The sequence below is a fragment of the Mustela nigripes genome, chromosome 5 (genome assembly GCF_022355385.1).
Source record: "Mustela nigripes isolate SB6536 chromosome 5, MUSNIG.SB6536, whole genome shotgun sequence".
In the NCBI taxonomy this organism is placed as follows: domain Eukaryota; kingdom Metazoa; phylum Chordata; class Mammalia; order Carnivora; family Mustelidae; genus Mustela; species Mustela nigripes.
The window spans coordinates 17,184,024-17,210,429 of NC_081561.1; the positions used below are offsets into that span (position 1 = coordinate 17,184,024).

The window sequence follows — 26,406 nt, forward strand, 5'->3', positions numbered from 1 at the left end:
TATTTTTAAAAGAGTTTTTTAAAAAAGATTTTATTTATTTATTTGACAAAGATCACAGGTAGGCGAGAGGCAGGCAGAGAGAGGATGAAGCAGGCTCCCCGCTGAGCAGAGAGCCCGACGCGGGGCTCGATCCCAGGACCCTGGGATCATGACCTGAGCTGTAGGCAGAGGCCTCAACCCACTGAGCCACCCAGGCGCCCCTAAAAGATTTTTTAAGTAATCCCCACACCCAACGTAGGACTTGAACTCGTGACTCTGAGATCAAGATTCACATAGTTCCACCAACTGAGACAGCTGGGAGCCCCTTTAGTTTTTAACTTATGTAAATTACATAACACATGCTGGTTGTAAAAAATTTCTTGCAATCTGTAAGTAAAACAGGTATATTCTGTGACCCCCTCCAATTACACTTTCCTTTCTAAAGGTAGCTACTTTACCAATTTCGTTGTATTCTTTTCTATAAAGTTATACACATTTGTGAGCAAAGATCTGTGATGTGGTTTATAAACAATTTTTTTCAAGAGCCATCAGTATAGTTTCTTGCCTTAGCATAACCGTCAGCTGCCCCAAAACATGTTGATATCACTTGTTATTACTTGTCTCATTTACTTTTCCGTACACAGATACAACTTTTCAACAATGTAGTCAATTCCCCAACTTTTATGTCGTTCTTCAAAAACATCAACCTTCTCAAGGCAATGAATGTTGCATAATGAGCCTGTAACAAGAAGAAAGGGAAACAAGCAAAATGGTTAATGAAGAAGGCATTAGAGGGGCACTTGAGTGGCTCATTTGATTGAACATCTCATTCTTGACCTTGGCTCAGGTCACGATCACAGGGTGGTGGGATAGAGCCGCCTGTCGGGCTCCGCACTCAGCATGGAGTCTACTTGTTCCTCTTCCTCTGTTCTTCTCCCTGCTTGCACTCACTCTCTCTCAAATAAATACAAAAAATCTTTAAAAAAAAAAAAAAAAAAAAAAAAAGAATGTGGGTTGCCTGGGTGGCTCAGTGGGTTAAGCCTCTGCCTTCAGCTCGGGTCATGAAGTCATGATCCCAGGGTCCTGGGATCAAGCCCTGCATTGGGCTCTCTGCTCAGAGGGAAGCCTGCTTCTCCCTCTCCCACTCCCCTTGCTTGTGTTCCCTCTCTCGCTGTCAAATAAATAAATAAATAATCTTAAAAAAAAAAAAAAGAATGCAATTGGGGTTCTTCTAAAAACTCATCAAATCATTTTATAAAAGTAGTGTTACTGAAGATTTTTCTTTTCTTTTTTAAAAGTTTTATTTAAGTGAATCTCTACACCCAATGTAAGGCTTGAACTCATGACCCTGAGATCAAGGATCAGATACTCTTCCAACGGAGTCAGCCACATGCCCCTCTTTTTTTTTTTTTTTCTTAAGAACTTATTTTTTAAGGTTTTATTTATTTGACAGAGACAGTGAGCAAGAGAGAGAGAGAACAGTGAGTGGGGGATGAGGGAGAAGCAGGCTCCCCGCTGAGCAGACAGGACCCTGGGATCAGGACCTGAGCCAAAGGCTTAATCAACTGAGCCACCCAGGTGCCCCCCCTTTGTTTTTAATGAAAATGGGGAAACGCTAAAGGCAAACGGACCTCTGTATTGCTATTACCACTTAGAACTCCTAAGACCCGAATGAAACACTCATTCTGTCTGGAAGAATTCAAATGCCTCTCACACAAAAGCACAACCGCTTAGCTAAAAAGGCGTATGACAGAGATGGGTCCCTTTTCTGGGATAAAATATTCTTCAGTAAAAGGGTTTCTGACTTCCAGATTTTATAGACTTCCAGAGACGAATTGGTGGTAATAGCTCAAATGGCTAATTGTTGACTTTATTTAAAATAGAAATAACTTACCAAATAGTTTTTTGACTTCAGCATCCGGAACGTAAAATGGTGGACCTAGGTAAAAGAGAAAGCACGTGAAGACGAATTTTTGCAGATCTAATTCTAGAGAGAAATTCTCAGAGCCCACTGCTCAGCTGATTTCCAGGATTTAGGTGGAATTATTCCATACTCAGCGTAATTCTTGGGTTGGTAAGGATGTGACCAATTCCTCTGCTACTGCCTTTGCATGTGTCATACCGAAGAAGTAGACGGGCTTACCCAGGGGAAGCCAGTGTTGGATGCCCATCTCCAACTTACGTGACACGGCTGGGCCAGCCATGGCACTTGGGATCTTTTTTAATTTTTTTCCTTTCTCGAGTTTTTAAAAATTTTTTAAAGACTTTATTTATTTATCTGACAGAGAGAGAGAGAGATCACCAGTAGGCAGAGAGGCAGGCATAAGGAGAGGGAAGCAGGCTCCCTGCTGAGCAGAGAGCCCGATGCGGGGCTTGAACCCAGGACCCTGAGATCATGACCTGAGCCAAAGGCAGAGGCTTAACTCACTGAGCCACCCAGGTGCCCCCTTTCTCAAGTTTTTATTTAAATTCCAGTTAGTAAATATGCAGAGTAATATTCAGGTGTAGAATTTAGTGATTCGTCATTTCCATATAACACCCAGTGCTCATCGCAAGTGCCTTACTTAATAGCCATCACTCATCCCACCAGCATTGCCTCACCCCCCGCCCCCCCACCCCACTTCCCCTCTGGTAACCCTCAGTTTGTTCTCACACTTAAAAGTCTGTTTCCTGGTTTCTCTCTCTCTCTCTCTTTTTTTTTTTTTTGCCCCATATGTTCATCTGTTTTGTTTCTTAAATTCCACATATGAGTGAAATCATATGGTATTTATCCTTTAACTTATTTTGCTTAACATTGTATCTCTAGCTCCATGAACACTGTTGCACATGGCAAGATTTCACTTTTTTATGGTTGAGTAATATACCATCCTATATCTACATACCACATTTTCTTTATCCATTTATCACTCGATGAACATTTGGGACTTGGGTTCTTTCCAGAGTTTGGCTGTTGTACATAATGCTGCAACAAACATCGGGGTGCATGTATCCCTTTGAATCGGTATTTTTGTGATCTTTGGGTAAATACTGAATAGTACAGTTGCTGGGTTGTAGGGCAGTTTTATTTTTAACTTTTTTGGGCACCTCCATACTGTTTTCCAGAGTGGCGAGTCTGCATTCCCTCCAACGGTGCACGAGGGCTCCCCTTTCTCTGCATCTTCGCCGACACCTGTCATTTGATGTGTTGTTAATTTTGGCCATTTTGACAGGCATGTGAAGTGATATTTCATCTTGGTTTTTATTTGTATTCCCCTGATGCTGAGTGATGTTGAGCATCTTTTCCTGTGTCTGTTGACCATCTCTATGTCTTCTTTGGAAAAATGTCTATTCATGTCTTCTGCCCTTTCCTTAACAGGATTATTTAATTTGGGGGGTGTTCAGTTTTATAAGTTCTTTGTAGATTTTGGATACTAACCCTTTATCAGCTGTGTCATTTGCTAGTATCTTCTCCCATTCCAAAGGTTGCCTTTTAGTTTTGTTGATGTTTTTCCTTTGCTGTGTAGAAGCTTTTTATCTTGCTGAAGCGCCAATAGTTCGTTTTTGCTTTTGTTTCCCTTAAGAGACGCATGTAGTAAGAAGTTGCTACGGTCAATGTCTAAGAAGTTACTGTCTGTGTTCTCTTTTAGGATTTTTATGGTTTCAGGTCTCACATATAGATCGTTTATCCATTTTGAATTTATTTTTGTGTATAGAAAGTGGTCCAGTTTCATTCTTTTGCATGCTGCTGTCTAGTTTTAGGGACTTGGGAATTTTAAAATCAGAATGAAGTTCATTAACAAATTCCTTGGCATTTCCTTCATCTTCTGGAGTATTGTTTTCCGGTGACTCCTACACTCAATCACTCTCTACATATCCCTCCCACTTTGCTGCAGGCCATTTACTTTAAAGAAAATTTAGCTTCTGCTCCTTTCAAGAGCTATTCTGAATTCCAGCCCCAGACAGAGCCTGTTGTGTTTTCTGCCCACAAGCCCTGCCTTAAGCTTCCTGTTCAGGAACGGAATTTAAATCAGATTAGCAGGGCTGAGGTCTGTCTCCATTAATTTCCATTTCCATCTGATTGTTCCAGACTTAATTATGGACACTAGGGCTCATCTTTTAATGAGCTTTTAAGATCTGATTTACTCAAACAGAAAAAAAAAAAAAAACAAAACAAAAACCCGAGCCTATGTAATTATTTATAAAAAGCCGCACTTTAAAAAAAATTTAAAAACTGTTAAAAAATCAAAAAGGTGATTTTTACAATAAAAGTCTATGTATTTGGTTTTCACTTCTTCCTGGAAATAAAAGATCAGTCAGGGCAAAGGTTAAGCCTACAACATTGAAACCCATCAAAAGGAATCCAGAAGAAAACCTCACTTTGATGAGTTCAAAACAACGATCATTATTAAAGAACACAATAAATTGTAAAATTTGAGCAGTAAAAAGCCATAATAGTGCGGGGATTTTTCTGCACACCCCCTATCGCCGTACATCCATGTCTCACCCGTTGTCCTAGAGGCGGTGTGTGTGTGTGCGTGTGTTTGCGGGCGTGCACCTAACACGTCCCCCACAGCGGGGATGAAACATACAGGCTATATTCAAGCCGGGCAAACAGTCTCTCTTCCTCCTACTCCAGAGTTCATGAGACCTCGCTTTTATATTAGGGCCATCCATTTCTCCCTGTCTTGTATAGTCTGAGCTGGGAACCGTAAACGAAACGGAAGACAAGAAAAATGTGTATCAAGTGGGAAGAGGGAAAAAAGGTTTATAGCTTCCATTTACCCAAACCAGACTTTTCTTCCTGGGTAAAAAAAAGCAGTATTCTTCCTGTGATCTACATTGGGAGCCAGTAGTGCTATCCGTGTCATAGAATTAAATCAGGAAATAAGGGAACATCTTAGAAAAAGAAAAACAAAAGAAACTTTACCTGCGTATTTAGTGGGATCATAAGAAAGAATAGCCAAGAGGTAGTGAAACCCTTTTCTCGTTAGGGACAGCACGACATCCACATAGCTGAAAAGAACACAACAGGGTAAGGGGTTACATTTCTCCATAAAGGCAAAGCCTGCCGGGGGTGAGAGGCAGGGAGGGAAACCAGGTTCATGGCCCCCTGCATGACTGAGTTTCATTCTCGTAACAAGTCCCTGAAGTCAATTCGCATCCTAAATGTCAGAAAGAGTCAGCAAATTCCATCACCTGCCTTTGCTGGGCAAGAGTAAAGACAGGACTCAAACGGGGGTGGGCTTCCAGAGCCCATCAGACTGGAAGATGTCACCTATAGCCAAGCAGAGACTCCTTCCAGCCTGATGCGGGTCTCTGGACACACACACACAGCACTAAAGCTCTGGGACAGGGCGTCCCGGACCAGGCTGGGGACCAGTCACCCCAGCGTTGCTGGAACCAAGATGCCTGAGTTCTAGCCTCAGAGCCCGATTTGGGAGGTCTGCTGTAGGGCCTGGGATGCTGCAGCTTCACAGTATCCTGGGGGGCTGGTTATTGGTTATTGATAACAATATCCAGGGGCATGTGTGAGAAGTACAAAACACAACCCCTTTCCTCTATCGCGTTGGAGAGGGACAAAACTAATAAACGGGGCCGCCTGGTGGCTCAGTGGGTTAAGTTTCCGACTCTTCTTTTCGGCTCAGGTCATGATCTCAGGGTCCTGAGCTCGAGCCCCCGTCTGGCCCCAGGCTTAGTGGGGAGTCTGCTTGGGATTCTCTCTCTTTCCTTCTGCCCCCCCCATAAATAGATAAATTAAAAAAAAAAAAAAAGACAGACAAAAAATTCAAGGGAGTATGAAATAAAAGCCCAGCAAATACCACGTAAACCCTGGGTGCTATTGGCTCAGTCCTTTGTGTAGGTGTCCTGGGTGCACGTGATGCCACGTCCTGGCCAGGTCTGATGGGTTCAGAACGGGGGCACTGCCTGGGACAGGGCCCATCAGCACAGTGACCAGGAGCAGGACCTGGGCCCAGGATAGAATGTGGAGTTGGGCCAGTCTGATGACTGTGCTGGAAAACAGAACCGAGAGCCCCAGGAAGGCGGTGCTGGTTAGCTGTCGTCACTGTGCTGGAGCTGGAGCTGGAGCTCTCGCGGGGTGTGCTGGTTGGCCCTGGGGGTTGCAAGAAGTCAGACATGTGGGAGCACAGGTGGAGGAGGTGGGGAAGCCGAATGGCCAGGGCAGGAGGATGGAGGAGACGGGCACAGGGAGGCAGAGATGCCGTGAGGGACAGGCAGACAGAGACGGACAGCCTGCCCAGCTCTGAGGGAAGCGCCTTGGTTCCAGGCACTCGGATTTCTGCTGGGCTTGGATGAAGCGTGACCCCTGCCCCAGGCTCCGTGAGAAACTGGGGACGGAGGGGCTTACATGGGGGCTAGGAGTGTGGGCTTCACCAGATGCCAGGGCTCGAAGCCCAGCCTTTCCACTTAGCGGCTACATGAGCTTGACACATTCTTAACCTCTGCGGGCCTCAGTTTCCTCATCTGTAAAATGGGGCTGAGACTAGGAACTGACTCACAGGTTGTGGTGCCTATTTGATGAGTTTACACACATGAGGTGCTTAGAACGTTGCCTGGTGTGAGGTAAGCACCCAGGTTAGTTTTTGTTATTCTCTTTAGCTGACTCCCCCAGTTAGGGCTGGCTCGAGGGGGTCACACATCCTTCCAAGAGAAAGTGCTGGACCAAAGTAAACTTTTGAACAAAAAACCCTGGGGCGTCTGGGTGGCTCAGTCAGTTAAGTGTCTGAGGTCGGTCATAATCGGTCACAATCTCAGGGTCCCACATCGGGCTCCCTGCTTAGCGGGGAGCCTGCCTCTCCCTCTGCCTCTGCCCCTCCCCCATGCTCATGAGTGGGCTTGCTCTGTCTCTCAGTAAATAAATAAAATCTTTAAAAGTAAAACCTTAACTTTCTGATTGTTGGTCTTAAGAAGAAGGAAGACGTGGGGCACTGGGGTAGCTCAGTCTGTTAAGCACATGACTCTAGGTCTCACTTAGGTCATGATCTCAGGGTCAGGAGACTGAGCCCTGTGTTGGTTTCCCCCCTCAGTTCTGCTTGAGGCTCTCTCTCTCTCCCTATGCCCCCCCCCCCACCTGCTCACACTCTGTCTCTCTCAAAATGAAAAAATAAGTTTTTTTAAAAAAAAAGGAGGAGGAAGTGCCATTCCCATGAAGGTGATCAGTCAGACTGGTTTGGCCGGGTTTCCTGGGACTGACACACTTCCTTCCCTCTGGAATGCAGACTTTCTCAACCATTTTCCAAAAAATTCAGAAAAATGAGGGAGGTTTGCTCCAGCGATTTATGTCAAGCCAGAGAGCTGAAGGGCCCAGCAGCAAACAGCTCAGGACTTGCCTGCGTGCCGTCAAAGCAGGTATTAACGACAGGAATGAGATGCAGTTCGAACATGCGAAGTACCAGGACGAAAATAAAGAAACGTATTTTTCTGCTGGCTTGACAGAAGCTGTTATTCTGGTAATGAAGGCCAACGTGTTCTCAGATGTGCTTGGGGCTGTGCTCTCACACACACACACACACACACACACACACACACACACACAGGGCTGGGCTTCGAGAAAAGAGGAGGAACCCTGGAGGACACAGAGACTGTGACTAAGCTAGAACTGAACGCCTTAAACAAGACTTCTAGATGGGTCTCACGACTTGTTGTGGTACCACTTAGATGGCCTTTATGTCCAGGACAGAGGAGGTGGTCGTGGCTGGTAGGAAACCGTGGATTTCCTTTGCTCTGAGTCTAGTCGTCTTTCGTTCATTTATTTGACAAGTGTTTGTTTAGCTCCTACTATGTGCGAGACATAGACGGTGCCAGCTGAGGGGGGGAATTAGACAGTGCGCCTGGTCTGCCCTTCGAGTGAGCTCTGTGACTTCCAATCTGCTCCCCTCCCTGTGGATTTGAGCCCACAAATCAAAGCCCCTGCAAGGACTAATTCAAGACAAGGATAAACATCATCAGGGGAAGGAAAACACCAACAAGGGTAGACATCCAGCAGATGTGGGTTCAGTGGACATACGTGGTGTTTTATGGAAACAAAGCCGCTGCACGGGATACCGTGAGTTGCCAAAGCACATGGACGTCACACAAGAAATGCAAAGCAGATGTTGAAATGTGATGTGGATGTCCAGGTGAAGACCAGAGCTGGAAATAGAACAAGGAGAAAGGCAGGTACCAGGCACGATTTGGTCCATCATTTCCCTAACATGGGCACAGTGTGTATTTAGAACATGGCAGGAACTTAGTACATGTTTGTCGAATGACTGAATGAAAGTAACAGAATTGAAGGGCTCAGGAAAGAAGCAAGGGTAAGGGACAGGCAGACACAAGCAAACGTTGAGGATGGTCCCTTAGGGAATGATGGCCTCTAGGCGTGTGAGGAAGGGGAAGCTTCAGAAGGAAGAGAAAGAGGAGGAGTGGCGACAGAAAGAAAAAGGAACACAGGAGTGTGAATTATCACTGAAGGAAAATATATATTAAGAAAATGTGTGCGGCTCTTGGGTAGCTCAGTGAGTTAAGTGTCTGACTCTTGAGCTCAGCTCAGGTCCTGATATCAAGGTTGTGAGTTCAAGCCCTGCATTGGGCTCCAGGCTGGGTGTGGAGCCTACTTAAAAAAAGAAAAAAAGAAAAAAAAAGAGGAAAGAAAAGAAAATATGGCATGAGGGGCACATGGCTGGCGGGCTCCATCAGTAGAGCAGGGGACCCTTGATCTTGGGGCTATGAGTTCAAGCCCCACATTGAGGTGGAGATTACTTAAAATCTTTAAGGAAAAAAAAGAAAATGTGGCATGGTCTTCTTAAGATTAGGTTTGGCAATCGGCTTGATTCATGAAATAATTAATTTTTAAGAAATAAAAATTTCATTTCACTGACGTGGGTGCAAGCCTTTGGACATGTGTTAAGAGTTGGCCTCCATCCCACGATATAATTCAACATTTATATACTCTCTCCAAGTAAGTACGTGAGTGATATTTGGATTGGAAAGTACCTAGGAGTGGCCATGTTTTACTCCGTATGCTTTCTCATGTTCCACTTTTATTTTCTCATAAGAGTAAGTGTGGTAAGAATGGTCAAACACGTCAGTAACCAAAGCTCTGACATAATGGCAGCTAATACTCAGACAGCTATGGAGAATAGCCAGGCACTTTCCACATCCGTCCTCCCCTTTAATCACCACAACTTCCGCAGGGAGAATAAGGCAGGATGGTGAGTGCGGGCTTCGACCAAACTCCCCGGGTCTGAGTCTGGATTTTGTTGCGTGCCAGCTGCCTGACTTCGGTCAAGCAACCTGATCTCTTTGACCATAACTCACGCCCCTTGCTGGGCTCCACGCTCTATCCTTCCCCATCTGTAAAATGGGAACAACGGGGCATATGTCCCACAGGGTTGTTTGGTCGATTGAAGCTGTTGATAGAGTGTTTCAAGCAATGCCTGTCACATGGCAAGTGCCCCAGACAGGTGCCAGGTGAGGTCAGTGGAAGGGGGGGGGGATAGGGGAGGGGGAGCCCTATTAGCAGACACTCCACCATCTTGCAGAGGAGTCAACAGAGAACTTGAGTACTTGGATCAAGGCAACACAGCTTGGAAGGGACAGAGCCACAAGCCTGTACCAACTCCCCATGGCCACAGCCAAATCCTATCTTTTTTACACAAAGATGGTACTTAATTTAGGTCTTCTAATTCCAGATACAAGAAGCTGTTTCAAACTAGTGGAAGTCTTAACTGATTTTCTGGAGCTCACGAAAAGTACAGCACGTCAAATGAAGAAGGCCCAAAAGGGAAAGCCAGCGTCATTAAAGAAACCAAATTACTAACCGCTCACGATCGCCTGGGTTCACAGCAACTAATGCTCCTCTATCCCAGATCCGGTCAAATTTGTCAATATTGGCTCTAGCAGGAAGAAAAAGAAACAGAAATACATCTTACATAAGAAAAAAACCGAGTCTCGAACAAGCAGCACAGCGTCCCTAGCGGCGCGTGTTGGTATTGCACCAGCTGTCAAGGGATCCGGATCTCTGGCTGCTTTCCCCGCTTCTGCAGGGATGCGTGAATGTGGGTGTGAGGAGCTCCTTCCAGCTTTAGGAGCTGGTGGCAGTAGCCTCCCCCTTCTGCTCTGACTTGGGAGCGCAGAGGAGAGCTACAGGGCAATCTGTGACAACCCACTCCCAGACTCCCGAGGAAGCACCAGGGCCTTTCAGGAGGTAAGACCACCTTCTACACTTCGAAAGTCCTTTCTGTAACCGATCAGGTGTGAAGCGAAGACACTGTCTTGCTCTTCCTTCCTTCCCCCGCCCAGCCTGGAGTCATAACAATGTTCTCCATATTTTGGAAGCTATCCAAGGACGAAGCTATCAAGTGTGCAGACATGGTAGGCTGTGGTCCGAAGAAGTACAGGCCGGAGACTCCCATCCGTGCTACCCCGACTGGGCGAGGGTCAGCAAAAGCCCTCCCTTCCCCCAGCACTGCCTGGTGAACACTCAGGGCATTCAAAGTACAGACGTAGGATTCAGTCCTACCTGGGAAGATCAAAAAGGCTGCAACAGTACAATGAAATGTTCCCTTTAGAGCTCTGTAATGAAAGTCAAGGGAAAAAAAAAGCTGTTTAGTTAGGAGCTACCTGGGTGGTTAAGGAAAGATAAGAGGGGAAAGGCACAGCAAAGGTGGTGGGGAGAGAATATGGAAACATGAAGAATACAATTGTAGCAAGGAATTTTTTTTAATGGGAAATAAAATAAGACCTTACTATAAATAATTTTTATAAACAGTGCTGTTTTTTTTTTTACTTTCGTTGCGTTTGTTTGGTTAGTTGGGGTTTTGGTTTTTTGTTTTTTGCTTTTGGCCTGTCTGAGGTTCTTTGGGATCCACTCAAAGAGAAAAATCATAGAGAGGTTAACCCTGAAGATGAGTTAGCAATTATTTGGGGGGCTTGTTCTGTTTTAGCGATATTGACTTTAGCAGAGTCCTGATGTTTTGACACTGTTAAAGGTAAACAAACGAGTTAACCAATGACCAGGCAGGCTGATAGAGGAAGGTCAGATACTTTGAAAGGCATTTTTGCAAAGTACAGTTGTGTGGACTCCTGGCTTTTCTCTCTTTCATTCATCAGCTAGTGGGCGTTTATTGCCTGAGCCCCTGGTGGACAGAACCACCCTGGGTTCTAGGAAGGGGGTGCGGATCTGACACGGGCTCTGCCCACAGTGAGGACAGCCTAGTAAAGCAGAGAGGTGTGGGCGGGAGATGCATTAAGGACCGGATGGCCTGGGCTGTTCTGGTTGTGTGCCCGGGGAACTTGGGGACTCAGAAGATGGAGCGGGGAGCTGCCCGGGGAGCGTCTGCTAACATTACGGGGGGGGGGGGGGGGGGGGGAGTGCAGTCCAGGGGCATAAAGGGACATGGATTCAGCTGGGTCCAGGGGATGTGAGAAGCCTGGGGGCTGGGGGCTGGGTGAAGGACAAGGAAGGAGATGTCAGGACATGCACGTGTTGGATCATATTCTGAACTGAGGCACCAACAGTGGTTTACAAGTTGAAGCAGGGTCTCTGAAGGCCAGTCTGGAAGCACTGTGGTGGTCCACCCAGGGGGGCGGGCGAGGTGGCAGAGAGCACAGCCCGTGAGTCTCAACTCTGGGGAGCTTTAAACAGCATTGATGCTGAGTCCCACTCCTAGTGATTCTGATTTAATGGGCCTGGGGTGAGCCCTAGGACCAAGAGTTTTGTAAGAGCCACAGGAGGCCTTTGCACACGTGCTGAGAACCACTGCTCCTGGACTGGTGTCTTTGGACTGAGTTAACTCCAGGGATGATTTGAGAACAGGGTGGAAGGAAGCTGTACAATAAAATACTATTAAGCCTCCTACTGACCTGCAATTAGTTTCAATATTTAGAAAACAGAGTACCTTGTGAGAGATTGAATGTACCAACGGACGATGGCCAGACCCTGTCGGACTAGAGAGCTTGGACCGACTGCAGCAGCCAGCCTGGGAAGCCAAGCCACAGTCTCTGCTCGATGACGTGTCCGTGACTGTCAGCTTCCCTAAATTTTATCACCTTTCTCTCTTCCAACCGAGGATTAACCAGAGAAAGCCAAATACAGTCCCCAAACCAATCCCACAGGATGCCCCCTCTCTTTAGCTTATGTCTGCCTCCCTGGTGTCCGCAGCCTCCAAATGGCCTCCCTGTGGTTTCCAGCATGAAGCTCTCCCACCCCCTGCCTGCCTCTGAGCTTTTTCAGAAGCTGGCCCCTCCAAGAAAACCAAAAACCAAAAAACTAAAAAAAAACCAAAAAACGGCCTTGCTTGTTCTCATTTGAGTGGTCTTTAATTCCCACATTCTTACCCCAAGCCGGCAAAGCATTCCTCTGGCTCGTTGTGATCACAGGATGAAGACAACTCCCAGACCGATCACTTCCAGCCCAAACGCCACCCACGGCCCCCCAGACAGAAAGCCATTTGCCACCTACACCTGCGCCATTCCATAGTTCTCTTAAACTCATCCATTTTCTTTTTAAGTGATTTCTGTGCCTAGCATGGGGCTCGAACTCACAATCTAGAGATGTAGAGTTTCGTGCTGTAGCCACTGAGCCAGCCAGGGGCCCCAAACTCATCATCCTGAGAACACAACTCATTTTCTCTTCCCCTTCAGCTTGTTTCTCTTTTATTCTCCGCGGTCCATTCCAGGCATCTGGGCTGGAGATGCAAACTCAGCTCCCCCTTCATCCCCAGTCAGTTAATCCGAAATCCTGCCCATTTGACATTCTAAACATTGCTTTGATCTGCCTGTCCCTCTATATGCCCTATGGCCCTCCGAGAGCAAGCCTCCGAGAGCTGTTCCCCGGACCTCTGCTCACAGCTTCCCATCTGGTCTCTCTTCCTCGAGGCTGCAAGGATGGTTCATCTCAAAAGAAAAATCCAGCCGAGTCACGCTCCTCCTTAAAATCTTTACCGCTCAGAATGAAGGACCAGCCTCCCAGGGGATCTGAGACCATGCCCGGCTCCTCGTTGCTCCCATTTTGCCCTGTGTCTTTACGCTTAGCTCTGTGTATGACAAAGAGCTTTCCTCTGTGTTTTTCTTCTCTCCTAAGCGAAGAGATTCTTTAGGGCATGGATTGTGTTTTTATCTCTTCAGTGTCTTACGCAGGGTGTGGCACAAGACATTCTCAGAAATGCCTCTTTATAAATTTAAAAAATCAAACAAACGCAAACCAAAACATGAGTATAGACGGACTTTGATATCAGCTGTTGTATACATCTGTGCGCGTCTGGCGATTACCTATCTTTTTCAGCCCTAGCTCCTTAAACTCTGTAATGTCCCGGTGAATCCGTGTGGGAAAGCGGAGTCATGTGACACTTGTCTAATAATCCATGCTAAGAAAAACCTTTCTTATGGGGATATGGAAATCAGTATTTACCAAAAACAAGACAAACCTTGAAAACTTTGGCTCCAGGAATTTCCGTGATGGGTTCTTCTGAGTAAGAAAGATTCTGCTCTGTAAAAAATTCCCGTATCCCAAGTTCACTGATTTCCACACCTACGACACTGTGTCCTAGGTCTGCAAACCTGCATGAAATATATTTACACTTACATTTTTATTCCAAATACAGTACTAAATAAAAGGGTATATCCCTATAAACATCCATTTCCCTTAACTTTAAGGGATTTGTATGAATTTGGGGTCATAGGGTTTCACAGAACTTGTAGAGAAGTGGATCTATTTATTCTGAAACTTACTAGTACATGGAATTCTGAGAAACTGACTTATATGACTTCAGGAAAAAATTAAAAATTTGGAAAACTAATACCTTAAAATGTTGATCTTCTTACAAATGGGTTTGATTAGAAGAGTTTCTAATTTAAAAGCATCCTATGGGATTTTTTAAAAAGACTTTTGTTTATTTGAGAGAGAGCACAAACTGGGGGAGAGGCAAAGGGAGAGGGGGAAGCAGGCTCCTGTTTGAGCAGGGAGCCTGACATGGGGTGTGGTCCCAGGACTCTGAGATCATGACCTGAGCCGAAGGCAGGCGCCCAACCGACTGAGCCACCCAGGCTCCCTGTATCCTGTGGATTAGAAATGCTTTTCAGTTTCTCTAAATCAGCCCTGCCCTTCAAAACTCTCTGTGCTGATAGAGGTGTCTGCACTGTACCATCCAATCCAGCAGCCAACCACATTGGCTAGTGGCATTGGAAATGTGGCTGTTGTGATTTAATTTATTGGTTTTTTGGTTTTTCGGGGTTTTTTTTTTTTTAGATTTTATTTATTTATTTGACAGAGAGAGAACACAAGTAGGCAGAGAGACAGACGGGGGGGGCGGTGAGCAGGCTCCCTGCTGAGCAGGGAGCCCGATATGGGGCTCAATCCCAGGACCCTGAGATCATGACCTGAGCCAAAGGCAAAGGCTTAACCCACTGAGCCACCCAGGAGCCCCTAGTTTATTGTTTTATTTATTTTTTTAAAAGACTTTATTTGAGAGTGCGCATATATGCCAAGAGCGGGGGGTCGGGGAGAAAGAGCCGAGGGAGAAGGAGAATCTCAAGCAGGCTCTGGGCTCAGTGGGGCTCCATCTCTCGACCCCAAGATCATGACCTGAACCAAAATTCAGAGTCAGAGGCTCAATGAACTGAGCCACCCAGGTACCCCCAGTGTGACTTAGTTTAAACTGAAATAGCTACATGAGGCTAGTAGCAGCCATGCTGGAGAATAGGGCTCTAGGACATTAGCATCCATTTTTACAATCTTACAATTTCTATTTACCGACAATAAACGCTATCCAGAAATTTATCTAACTGCCATTTGCAAATAACTTGTGTTTTTCTGGTAAGCTTTATAATTACAGAAGCCACAGTTGTGGGATCGTGGACTCCAGAGGAAATAGTGTTAGCGACACAGCACTGATTTTTGTCAAATTAAACACAGTCAGTTCTGCTATAATGCAACATAGGCATCCCTAAAAATCACTATGTTATGCAAAATCAAGCCATAAAAATCAAAAGGTTTATGGAGAAAAGGGAGGGTGGAGCACAACATTGAAAAACTCTGTCACAGAGGAATATTACTCAGCCATAAAAAAGAATGAAATCTTGCCATGTGTGACAACAGGAATGGACCTAGAGGGCATTACGCTCTATGAAGTAAGTTAAACGGAGAAAGACAGATACTGTATGGTCTCACTTGTGTGTGGAATCTAACAAAAGAAAAAACCCAACCAAGCTCATGGATCCAGAGAACAGACTGGTGGTTGCCGGAGGTGGGCGTCGGGGGTGGTCAAAACAAGCGAAGGGGGGTCAAAATTCCCAGTTATGAAATAAATAAGCCCCATGGGGATGTAATGCCCTGCTTGGTGACTACAGTTAATAATATCTGAAAGTTGCTAAGGGAGTAGATCTTAAAGTCCGCATCACAAGAAAAAAAAGTTCTGTAAGTACAGATTTACAAATACCAAATCATTACCTTATACACCTGTAACTAACACAATGTTATATGTCAATTATGCTTTAATTTAATTTTTAAAAAATATTTATTTATTTGACAGAGAGATCACACGTAGGCAGAGATGCAGGCAGAGAGAGGGCAGGGAGCAGGCTTCCTGCTGAACAGAGAGCCTGATGCTGGGCTCGATCTCAGGACCCTGAGATCATGACCTGAGTTGAAGCCAGAGGCTTAACCCTCTGAGTTACCCAGGCGCCCCTAATTTAAAATTTTCTTAAAAAGCTGTTACCCATTTGCCATCACTTGTCTCTGTGAGTTAGGATTTTCTCAAAAATATACAGTTATACTTTAGAAATGACCTGAATAAATAATGCATAAGGGAAAAAAAAAAACAAAAACCCTGCCAGTGCCACATTAAAAAGAGGAAAGACAGGGGTCACCTGGCTGGCTCGGTTGGTAGAGCATATGACTCTTGATCTCTGGGTTGAGTTCAAGCCCCATGTTGGGAGATTACTTTTAAAAATAAAATCTTAAAAAAAGAGAGAGAGCTCCAGAAACCTAACAGAAATGGTGGTAGGGTATTTTAACCATGTTAAATGGTTACAAAATATATTAAATGGTTACAAATATATATAAATACCCCAGAGTGTTGGCAGGGCTGCAGCTTGTTAGTTACAGTGCACTGTAGGGGGTAGGGGGGATATTACTGGGACATTCGGTGGCTGGGAGGGGCTCACAGCACACAGATCAGCCTAGGTGTCCAGGAGCTGCTGGAGGAGTGTACCGGGGAGTGTCCTGTCCCTTCACACTAGACTGCATTCATCTGCGTGTGGTTTTCTGCTCCTACCTCAAGCTTCTTGCATACAAAATGACACATAAGCGAATGTGAAATTCACATCATGCTCAAGTTGTTCCCTGACTTATCAATGCAGTTGGACTGAAGTTAGCATTTTCTTTTTTTTTTTTTTTTTTTTTTTTTTTAAAGATTTCACCCATTTATCAGAGAGAGAGAGAGGGGGAGAGAGCGAGCACAGGCAGACAGAATGGCAGGCAGAGGCAGAGGGAGAAGCAGGCTCCCCGCCGAGCAAGGAGGCCGATGCGGGACTCGATCCCAGGACTCCGGGATCATGACCTGAGCCGAAGGCAGCTGCCCAACCAACTGAGCCACCCAGGCGTCCCTGAAGTTAGCATTTTCAAAACAAGAGGTAGAGGGGAACTGATTGTACCTCTTGCCCACACAAGGCTATCACTTTTTAACAAGGTCAGAGCATAAACTGTTTACAGTTCTAAAATAGACACATTAATAACTTGCCTAAATTTGTAAGTTAACATACAGGGAATATCTTTTAATGCCTTATTTTATTATTTACTTATTTATTAAATAATTGAGGTTTTTATTTTGTTAAGTAGGCTCTACACCCAATGTGGGGCTCGAACTTATGACCGTGAGATCGAGGGCTGCATGCTTTTCCAGCTCAGTTAGCCAAATGCCTCCACTTGAGGACAATTTAGTATTTTTTAATTCTCCATACGAAGTTACCCAGACTGGCTGTGAGGATTTTTTTTTTTTTTTTGAGATTTTATTTATTTATGTGAGAGAAAGAGAGTGAGAGAGAGAGAGAGCACAAGCAGGGGAGCAGCAGAGGGAGTGGGAAAAGCAGGCTCCCTGCTCAGCGGAGAGCCCTATGTGGAGCTCAATCCTAAGACCCTGGGATCAGGACCTCAGCAGAAGGCAGACACTTAACTGCCTGAGCCACATAGGCACCCTGGCTGTGAGGATTTTTATTTACATTTGAAGATAAAGGCAGAGCCCATTATAGACTGACATAGGCTGAATTATGTTGGACTACTTTGTCCTAAGGAACAAAAAAAAATTAAAACCCTAAAAAAACTAAAAACAACAACAACAACAAAAACCCCAAAAAACCTGGGGTGCCTGGGTGGCTCAGTGGGTTAAAGCCTCTGCCTTCAGCTCAGGTCATGATCTCAGGGTCCTGGGATCGAGCCCCGCATCTGGCCCTCTGCTCAGGAGGGAGCCTGCTTCCTCCTCTCTCTCTGCCTGCCTCTCTGCCTACTTGTGATCTCTGCCTGTCAAATAAATAAAAAAAATCTTAAAAAAAAAAAAAAGAAAAGAAAAAAAACCTAAGGAAAGATGTTAAACATTTTATTTTAATGCTGTTGGGCCTCATCTCATAGATAACTATGAGATTACATCTGTTACATTGACAGACCATAAGACACAAATTAGATACATAAATGGAAAAACCCTCTGATACAAAAGCTTACCTACCATTGTAATGGCTTAGTTCTGGTGTTTTTGTTACAAATGACTTTAGATCCCAAGAACATTTCCACACCTGTCGACACATTTCGACAAGCACATTTGATTGTCTGTTTTATCATTCCATTTCCTAATCTTGTCTCTAAACCTCTGCTAGCCCTCCATTGTTAACACTTCACAACAGAACAGTAAGGCAATCTGTTTATAGAGTTAATGTTTTTCCTGCAAGTAGTTTTCAAAGAACTCTTCTAGTCCAGTGAATCAGGGAGGCGTAAGTCTAGTGATATAGTTTAAATATTAATTTCGTGCCGCACCAGAATCTGAGGCCACCATGGCCGTGTCCCAAACGCTCAGCTACGAGTGGAGCACGTGGGTGGGCTGCTTGTAGGAAGACCACATCTGCCCTGGAAAACCAGCTCCAAACGCATTCGGGTTTCTCTGGGGCAGCCACCTACATTTATATAGCAAACAGAGCATTTCTAAGTTACTAGATTTTTCATATACTAATCTCTTTTATAAATACTTTGAAATGTTCTTTCCTGCCTAATGGCCAAAATTCTCAACATTCAAGCTTATAAATTAGTGGTACATCTTGGTATGTACAATAGCATCTATGCAGGGTACCTGGGTGGTTCAGCCGGCTAAGCATCTGCCTTCGGCTCAGGTCATGATCTCAGGGTCCTGGGATGGAGCCCCGCATGGGGCTCTCTGCTCAGCGGGGAGCCTGCTTCTCCCTCTGACCCTCCCCCTTCTCACATGCTCTCTTAAATAAATAAATAAAATCTTTTAAAAATTAAAAAAAAAAAAAAATAGTGTCCATGCATTTTCACTGCAGCAGAGTTCCGTATAGAAAATGATTGCCGGGTTTGTGACTTCAGGGTAATCTGTAGTAATGGTGGCTTACTAAAGCTAATTCTCTTCACAGAGAATTACTCACAAGAATTACTTTCCTCATCACTGGTTTTATAAAAATGATTCTTGAAAATAATTGCCTATGCACTCGTAGTGGGAAGGAAGAGCTACATTGAACCATGGTCTATACGTTGTCTTGCCAAAGAGTTATAATTCATTTTGAATTTTTCTGCTCACCTCCATTAAAAATATCTAAAATTAACTCAGCCAAGTTTCTAAATGACCTACAAAAATGAAACTGTATACAAAGATGTTGCAGATATAAGAGAGAAAGCTGGTCCTCTGTACCCCCTGAAACCCCACCATTGGTTGCAAACTATATATTTTTTTCCCTTAGAAACCCAATACAGAAAGACAAGACCACACCAGTGGTTTGTGTTGTGTCTTACTGTTTGAGAATATTATCTCTATGAACCCATCAGTGATAGTGTATTGAACATAAAGAATCCCGGTGCATTTCCTGAGCATGGGATTTCTAAACCTACATCCTATTAAATATTCACCCAACACATTTGCCATCAAGAAAAGAAAGTGTATGAATGCTTATTTGCTCTTACCATTTCATCTCAACCGCTTTTCCACAAAGAGGAAAAAATACTCTCAGTCCGTTCCCGCCCTTAAGGAAAGTATCCAAATGCTTCTTTAATAGCCTGGGGAGGAAAAAAATATATTTTTTGTTTTCATTAGCCCAGTGCATGGAGGAAAGGACTGGACTCGGATGACGTCAAGTACTCATCATAAATCATCTCCCTGAATATTCCCCACAACTTTACAGAGTAGAAAACATTATTCTTCTCTCCAGTTTATATATGAAGGAAGAGGGAGGTCCAGCGACTCACTTAGTCCCGTAGCTAGTGAGTAGGGAATCGGAGTTGACCCTGGGGCTTTCCTGATTAGTAACCTGAAGTTGTTTTTTCTTGACGTTTTGGAAATTCTTTAATTTTCTGAAAGTGTATATGTGAGAGAGACAGAGAGAAAGAGAGATGGGGAGCATCTGGACTCAGCGGATTTTTCAACACCTGTTATATGGGAAGCTCTGTAAACAGGTGCCAGGGTCTCAGACCATGAAGCCCTGAGAAGTTTAACTCTGTAGTTAATTCCCTCCGTAGAGACGTGGCTCTTCTAAGGTCACCCACATGACAAAGATAACCCATAGGATGGCTCTGGGGAGATGCCCAGCTGCCCCTCAGTGTGCAGGTGTGATGATGATGACAATGACGATGATGATGTCATCCCCTGGAAAGTCATAGCGGTTGCCTTGAACAAGCCTGACTGCTTTACCTAGTGCTGGCCCAGATATACCGCTACTGTCCGGAGCCTTGTACTACCGATCCATTGTTCAGCATCCTAGCTCTCGTAATCACCTCTCTCAGCTTCTCCTCTGCCACCACACAGATAACACTTTGCATCTGAACACATACTGTCAGCAAGCAAAGTCAGGACACCACCACTTTTCATGGGGCACCTGGGTGGCTCTGTTGATGAAACGTCTGCCTTTGGCTCAGGTCATGGTCCCAGGGTCCTGGGATCGAGCCCTGCATCAGGTCCCCTGCTCAGCAGGGAGTCTGCTTCTCCCTCTCCCTCTGGCCCTCCCCACTCATGTTCACTCCCTCTCTCTGTCAAAAAAAAAAGAAAGAAAGAAAGAAAAAAGAACAAAAAAAGAACACCACTCTTCAGTATAAAGAGATATATACATAAATGCAGGCTTCCGCTGTATATATAAATATGCATGACCAATACCCAGATGCTACAGGGCCCTAAAAGAAAGATGTATTTCATAAATCTGAGATGCCTGCACATGGAAGTCACACTTTTATTTATACACCCTGGGAAGAGAGAAGATTGCCCATCAACCTGTGATGCTGCAGAGACGATGAAACGTGAAAAACTAAACACGTGCTTCGTAAAAGTCGTCCAGTAACAGGTCCCTATATTACTATTTCTATTTCCAAAGTCAGTTTCTTTCTTTTTTTTTTTAATATTTTATTTATTTATTTGACAGACAGAGATCACAAGTAGGCAGAGAGGCAGGCAGAGAGAGAGGGGGAGGCAGGCTCCCCGCTGAGCAGAGAGCCCAATGCGGGGCTCGATCCCAGGACCCTGAGATCATGACCCGAGCTGCAGGCAGAGGCTTTAACCCACTGAGCCACCCACAGGCGCCCCGCCAAAGTCAGTTTCTAATAAAGCATTTCTCTGTCATAAACTGAACATTTCTTACTTATGCCCTTGCTCCTGATGGAATCCAATTTTGCGGCTCACCCACTTTTCTTGCCATTCTTCCAGAGTCAATACTCGATCTCTCTGTACCTCTGGGTCAGGGTACTCTTTAACATCAAGGAAAGTTCTTGTACCCTCCATGGTTCCGGAGACGCCTTGCCTTCCAAGCAGAGAGCTCCAACACCTGTACCGAGAATATTCGGATCGCTGTCATTCAAGGGCATGGCAATTCTATTGATGAATGAAATACAAACCTATTGTCCTTAGCAGTCTGGCTTTTAAAATTATTTCCACACCCAAAGAAAAGCCATCTGAAAAATTACTTTTCAGTGAGTCTGATGGTAGAGGCACACCTCCTATTACATATTAGGAAGGATCTCTAAATAAATAGAATTATATCTTAATGTTAGGGTCCTTAGGACTTAAGTTTTTTAAAAGGAGAGGAGAAAAAAAATGGAAAAAAGAAAGAAAGAAAGAGAGAGAGAGGCAGGCCACACTTTATAATTTTTGTAAGCTTAGGATTTTCTCTAGCATCTCACTCTTTAGTTTTTAACATTTCATTTCAAGCTGACTTATTTTTTAGCCATTGTAATGCATATAACTGAAAGAGATTCAGAGTTGTGAAAATAGCAGCCCCCATTCGAATGAGAAAGGCAACCATCTTGAACTCTCTTAGCTGAGTCTAGAAATCTAACTCTGTATCTCAGAATAGAATGCTTATTTTCTATCTTCTTGATTTTTCATTTCTAGATAACATGGAGAAATGATACCCATTTCGCTCTCCTTCAACTTCCCAACACACATGCCGCCTTCTCATTTTCCCCAGCCTTTCAACATAGGCACAGCCTATTTATTTTCAAAGTTTATTTATTTACTTATTTAAGTAAGCTCTCCAACCAACATGGGGCTCAAACTCCCAACCCCAAGATCAAGAGTCTCGTGCTCCTCTGACTACAGTCTATTTTTGATTAAATATTTGGGGTACACATGACTATGACAAGGTAAATACTATTCACAGCTAAAGCACATAGTATTCTATGATTACTTTTCTTTTTGTGCACAACTTTTTATTCTGTAGTTAACAACTGCCTTGCTTTTTCCTTCATAAAATTCCTGTGTACTTGTTACCAATTCAGGTCCAAGTTCCACCAGTTACCCCAATAACCCTATCAATACTCTCAATCTCTTTGATATCAGATATTCTACCAAATCACCCTCTTGGAGGAGACTTTCCAGAGACTTCTGACCTGGGTGCTTTCCACACTCAGTGCATAGCTAGCATTCTCTCTCTCAATCATCACCCTAAAGATTTCTTTATCTTTCGATGAATCTCCTGATTCTTCTATCCTACGTTTTCCTCTTTTTTTTTTTTTTTTTAAACTGTCCTTGCACTGGCGAAACATGACCTCCAACAGCTTTCTGAGAAAAAAGGAAAAAAGGCTTTTGTGACTTTGCATATCTTCATACTATTCTCAATCCTTGATGTGTAGTTTTGCTGGGTATAGAATTCTCCATTAGAAATCATTTTTTTCTCATAATTTCGAAAAAGTCAGTCCATTGTCTTCTAGCTTCCAGAGATGTTTCTTAAGTTCAAAGCATTCTGATATAGTCTATGAGGCCAATATGCTTTTCTCTCTCGCAAGGCTTTTCTTTGCCCCTTCTTTTTCCAATTTCATAATTCTATGCTTTCTTTTTTGTTTTCTGTTTTCCACCATTTTCCTGAGTTCTTTGAATCTGGAAGGTCATATGCCTCAATGCTAGAAAAAAATCTCGAATTATTTAGATGATTTATGTCCCTCTTTTGTTTCTATTTCTTTCTGGGACCTCTTTTATTCTGGCAGTAGAACCTCATGACGTAGTATTACAAATTTCTCATATTTTTTTCTATTTTCCAGCTCTTCATCTTGTTGCTCTATTTTCTCAGAGACCACCTTAATTTTTATCTTACTACCTTTCTATTAATTTTTAAATAAAATTTCTTTTGATTTGCCTTTTCTTTCCCGCCATTAAGTCTTTCATTTTCAAGAGCATATATATATATATATATATATTTAAAGATTTTGTTTATTTATTTATTTGACAGAGATCACAAGTAGGCAGAGAGGCAGGCAGAGAGAGAGAGAAGAGGAAGCAGGCTCCCCGCAGAGCAGAGAGCCCGCTGCAGGGCTTGATCCCAGGACCCTGGGATCATGACCTGCGCTGAAGGCAGAGGCTTTAACCCACTGAGCCACCCAGGCACCCTAAGAACATATTTTTTTGTTTCTGATGTTCTTTTTATATTATTTTCTTATTTCATATATAGAATGGATATATTTTCTCTTTTCTACATATACTGGTGCTTACAAGTCACTTTTCCTGTTAATTTGTCTTCTGTCTTTCCAACTACTGACTTTCCTCAAATGCCCAGAAATTATTATTATCCGCTCCTATTTAAGAGTAGTACTGAAAAGCTGATTAGATGTTTAAGTATGTGGGTGGGCTCACTGACTATAAGCTTCATTGTAAGGATAAGAGTGGATTTTGTGTGGAAACCCAGATGTCGTTGTTGTTATTATTATTATTATTGACGGGTCAGACTTTCCATAGATGGCTCTCCCAACCACTATTGTAAGGATCAAGTCTTAGGACCACATGAGGAAAGGACAGAAGTGAGAGAGGGTCCCAACATTCAGTTTATCTGTGTTCAACTAGTCTCCATTTTCAGTATGGTACTCGAATCCCCAGCTATCTATTTGTCTCTCTCCTGTCCAGAGTCCTTACCTTCTGCAGGGGATAAAGCCTGCCCCCAAACTCTGCTGGTGCCACAAGAGACAGGCAGTTACCTTGTTGTGGGAAGTTGGGAAAAGGATCTGGGAATTTAGCCTTTTCTGAAGCAGAATTTCAAGCAATGTTTCTAGTTTCAATCATACCCTTCTATGTCCTGGAGGAAACTCTTCTAATTCCTGAGCATTTGGGGATTCTATAATGCAAACAGGGATGTTTATTGGCTGTTCCCATTGCTAGTTTAGAATTTAGCTTTCTTCAAAATCCTTTCTTCAAAATCCTTTTCCACTTGTCCATGTGCTTTCTAGATTTCAAAATTTTATTGCATTTATCTTCTCATCTGTTCTCTCTACCCTAGTGGTTTATGCTTTAAGAAACGTTGTTGTTCTAGTGGGGTTTCAAGAGGGTGTGAAAATAAATATGTGGGTTTGATGTCCTATCCAACCATTTGCATTTTCAAATAATTTTCTCATAGCTTCTTTTTGGCATGGGAAAATGCACACAAAGGAACTGAGGGGGAAAAAGGACACCTAAACATAACTGCAAATCTATCTGAAGGTATGAGGAAAATGTCTGTCCTTTCAATGGGAACTCTGTAATACTAAGGACAATATAACTTGATTAATTCTAACATTCCCTTTGAATCAGTGAAACTAATTTGGTTTAGATTATACTAGCATGCTATTATAGGCAGATCTAATTTAATGATTTATCAGAGAATCGCACACATCACCTACAAGCAGGCATTTCAGGAAAAGTTCCCTTTACTGCAAAATTTGGTTCCAGGGGGCTTAGGAGTTAAGGTGAAGCCCCCCTCCCCCCCCACACACACTTTGGGAACATAAATTCTCTTCTCTGAAAATATTTGTCAATAAATGCTTTTGCAAGGTCCTGTGGATGTCAGGAGGTGACTCTCAGTTATCTGACAGGTCAGAGCCAAGTCTCTGATTATATTGAGCAGGGAAAAGCGAAAGAATTAGTTTTCCCATCTACATCTTCAGCCAAAGACTTTGGAACCTGAGCTCAAGGATTCATAAAGCATTTCTCTACTTAAAACAAAAGGGAAGCATAATTTCAACACAGAGCCAGGGCAATCTGAAATTAGACAATTCTATCCCTTTCACACCAACTAGAAATATAAGTTAACATCATGTACATAACTTAACCACGTCTTAGCGGTTCTAATAGCATCTCAATGTGTACTTGCCCGCGTGCTTTTTGAGAGAAAGATAAAGCTTCTTTCTATAAAAAGCTAAAGGTGCAAGTTATAAGAATCAGGAAAGGCGAAGTTTACAGCTGTTCCTACCCATACACGGAAGGAGCATCCTCTTTCGATGGACTCTCAAGTCTGGTTTCCTCTCTCACTTTTTCAAAAAAAAAAAAAAATGTTTCTGCTTTAGATTTATTTTTAAATGTTGTCAAATTGAATAATAACTTCTTTAAAGTGCGCATTCTGAGTACGGCTCAGTGAATTTTTAGATATGCATACACGTGCCTAACAACCTTGGAGCAAGACGGAATATTCACAGCATCCCGGTTCCCACTTCCCCACCCCTGCCCCCAAGAGCATCACTCACTATTTAGCAAGTACTTCTCTTATCTTAAAAACCACTAATGGAGAACGATGCTTTCGGGGGAGCACTTTAAATCATGAACTCAGAAAGGTCATTCATTGCTCGACCTTGTTATTCCCAGATCCCATTCTGCTTCCTGAACCCCATTTCAGGGCGCGGATTGCCGGGCTGCCCCCGCTCATCAGGACGCCCCAGTCCGGAATCCGATCCCAGGCTCGCACCTAGGAAGTCGTACCAACTCTCCCGCGCCCTCTCTGCGCCCCGGGAAGCCTACCTCGCGCGCCGCCAGCAGCCTGCAGCTGGTTCCGGAGCCGCCGCGGGCCCCCAAGGGTCGGGCCCGCGCGCCCCGCCCCCGCCCCGCCCTCGGGCCCGCCCCCTCCTCCCGCACAGACCCCGCCCCCCGCCCCAGGCGCCCCGGCTTGCGCAGCGGCGGAAATGGCCAGGGCGGGGCGAGCGCCGCGGCGGAGGCGAAGGCGGGGACCCTACTCCTCCCTGGTCCCGCCGGCTCCTCCCACCCCGGGTCACGCCGTGACAGGGGCGGAAGCGGCGGCGGCGGCGGCGGCGGCCGAGCGGGGGCTGCGGCTCGCGGCGCGGATCCTGCTGTCCTGTGCGCGCGGCGCGCGGCTCCGGAGGGGCGCCGGCAGCCCCGGGCGGCGCGCAGCGTCTCGCCCGCGTTCCCAGGTGCGGGGCACGCGGCTCCGGGGGCGGGCGCGGGGGCGGCGGCGGATTTCGGGTGACAGCTCCGCACAAAGCGGCTTGGCTGGGGTGCAGGCTGCCCTTCTCCGTCTGTGCGGCGCCCCTCGGCCGGGTGGGAGGTGCAGCGGTGCACCGGGGGCTGCCCCCGCCCTCCCCGGAGCAGATGGGGGGTGCGGGGTCTGAGGGAGGAGGGGGGATTCCTGGGCTGGCGTGCGGCGGCCACGGGGTTCCCCGACCCGGCGCGGGGTCTGAGGGTCTCCCTGCGCGCCCCTCCAGTGCCTCCTTTCTGTGCAGCGGCGCCCTCTCGTCCCGACTCCGCGCACCTCTCCGGCGCGAAGGTGAGCCCCGGAGGCTGTTGCTTCTCCGACTTCGGGGAAGAGACGAGAAAGCGCTTCGGAGGGCGAGGCGGCTGCCGCCGGCGCCGGGAACGTGGGGGCTCCCTCCTGGGGACTGTCAGAGCCCGGTCACCTGCGGAGTGCGTGCGGCCGGCGCCGAGCCCGCAGTCCGGGGGTGCGAACTCCCCGGCCGGCTCTTCCCAGCCGAGGTGCGGCGGCCAGGAGCCCGCCCCCCGCGCAGGT

At 45.2% G+C, this 26,406-nt stretch overlaps 2 protein-coding genes across 5 annotated transcripts in view; one reads left to right on the forward strand and one right to left on the reverse strand.

The window, feature by feature from the left end:
• Positions 1 to 26,382, reverse strand: TPMT (thiopurine S-methyltransferase). 3 transcript variants are annotated; one of them, XM_059399520.1, is made up of 10 exons: positions 26,152 to 26,382; positions 24,865 to 24,922; positions 20,797 to 20,979; positions 19,136 to 19,228; positions 13,386 to 13,518; positions 10,481 to 10,533; positions 9,780 to 9,854; positions 4,886 to 4,971; positions 1,874 to 1,918; positions 1 to 718 (listed from the first exon to the last, which is right to left on the reverse strand). In XM_059399520.1, the coding sequence occupies exons 3-10, from the start codon at positions 20,934 to 20,936 to the stop codon at positions 606 to 608; spliced, it is 738 nt and encodes a 245-aa protein (XP_059255503.1). In that variant the 5' UTR covers positions 20,937 to 20,979; positions 24,865 to 24,922; positions 26,152 to 26,382; the 3' UTR covers positions 1 to 605. The 3 variants fall into 3 exon arrangements, with proteins under 3 accessions (XP_059255503.1, XP_059255502.1, XP_059255501.1); XM_059399519.1 differs by lacking the exon at positions 26,152 to 26,382 and adding an exon at positions 25,407 to 25,482; XM_059399518.1 differs by lacking the exons at positions 24,865 to 24,922; positions 26,152 to 26,382 and adding an exon at positions 25,407 to 25,482.
• The window catches only part of KDM1B (lysine demethylase 1B), a 60,257-nt gene continuing 59,569 nt past the window's right edge, over positions 25,719 to 26,406 (forward strand). For both annotated transcript variants that reach the window (XM_059399515.1, XM_059399514.1), the window contains exon 1: positions 25,719 to 25,813. The gene's annotated coding sequence lies outside the window, so the exon portion shown is untranslated. The remainder of the gene's footprint in view (positions 25,814 to 26,406) is intronic.

Coding starts and splice junctions, on each gene's coding strand:
- TPMT (XM_059399520.1), bottom strand. CDS start 20,936: ATGGAGGGTACAAGAACTTTCCTTGATGTTAAAGAGTACCCTGACCCA. Junction 19,229..20,796: donor CATCAGGAGCAAGGGCATAA/GTAAGAAATGTT, acceptor TTTCCTCCCCAG/GCTATTAAAGAAGCATTTGG. Junction 719..1,873: donor TGAAGTCAAAAAACTATTTG/GTAAGTTATTTC, acceptor TTCTTGTTACAG/GCTCATTATGCAACATTCAT.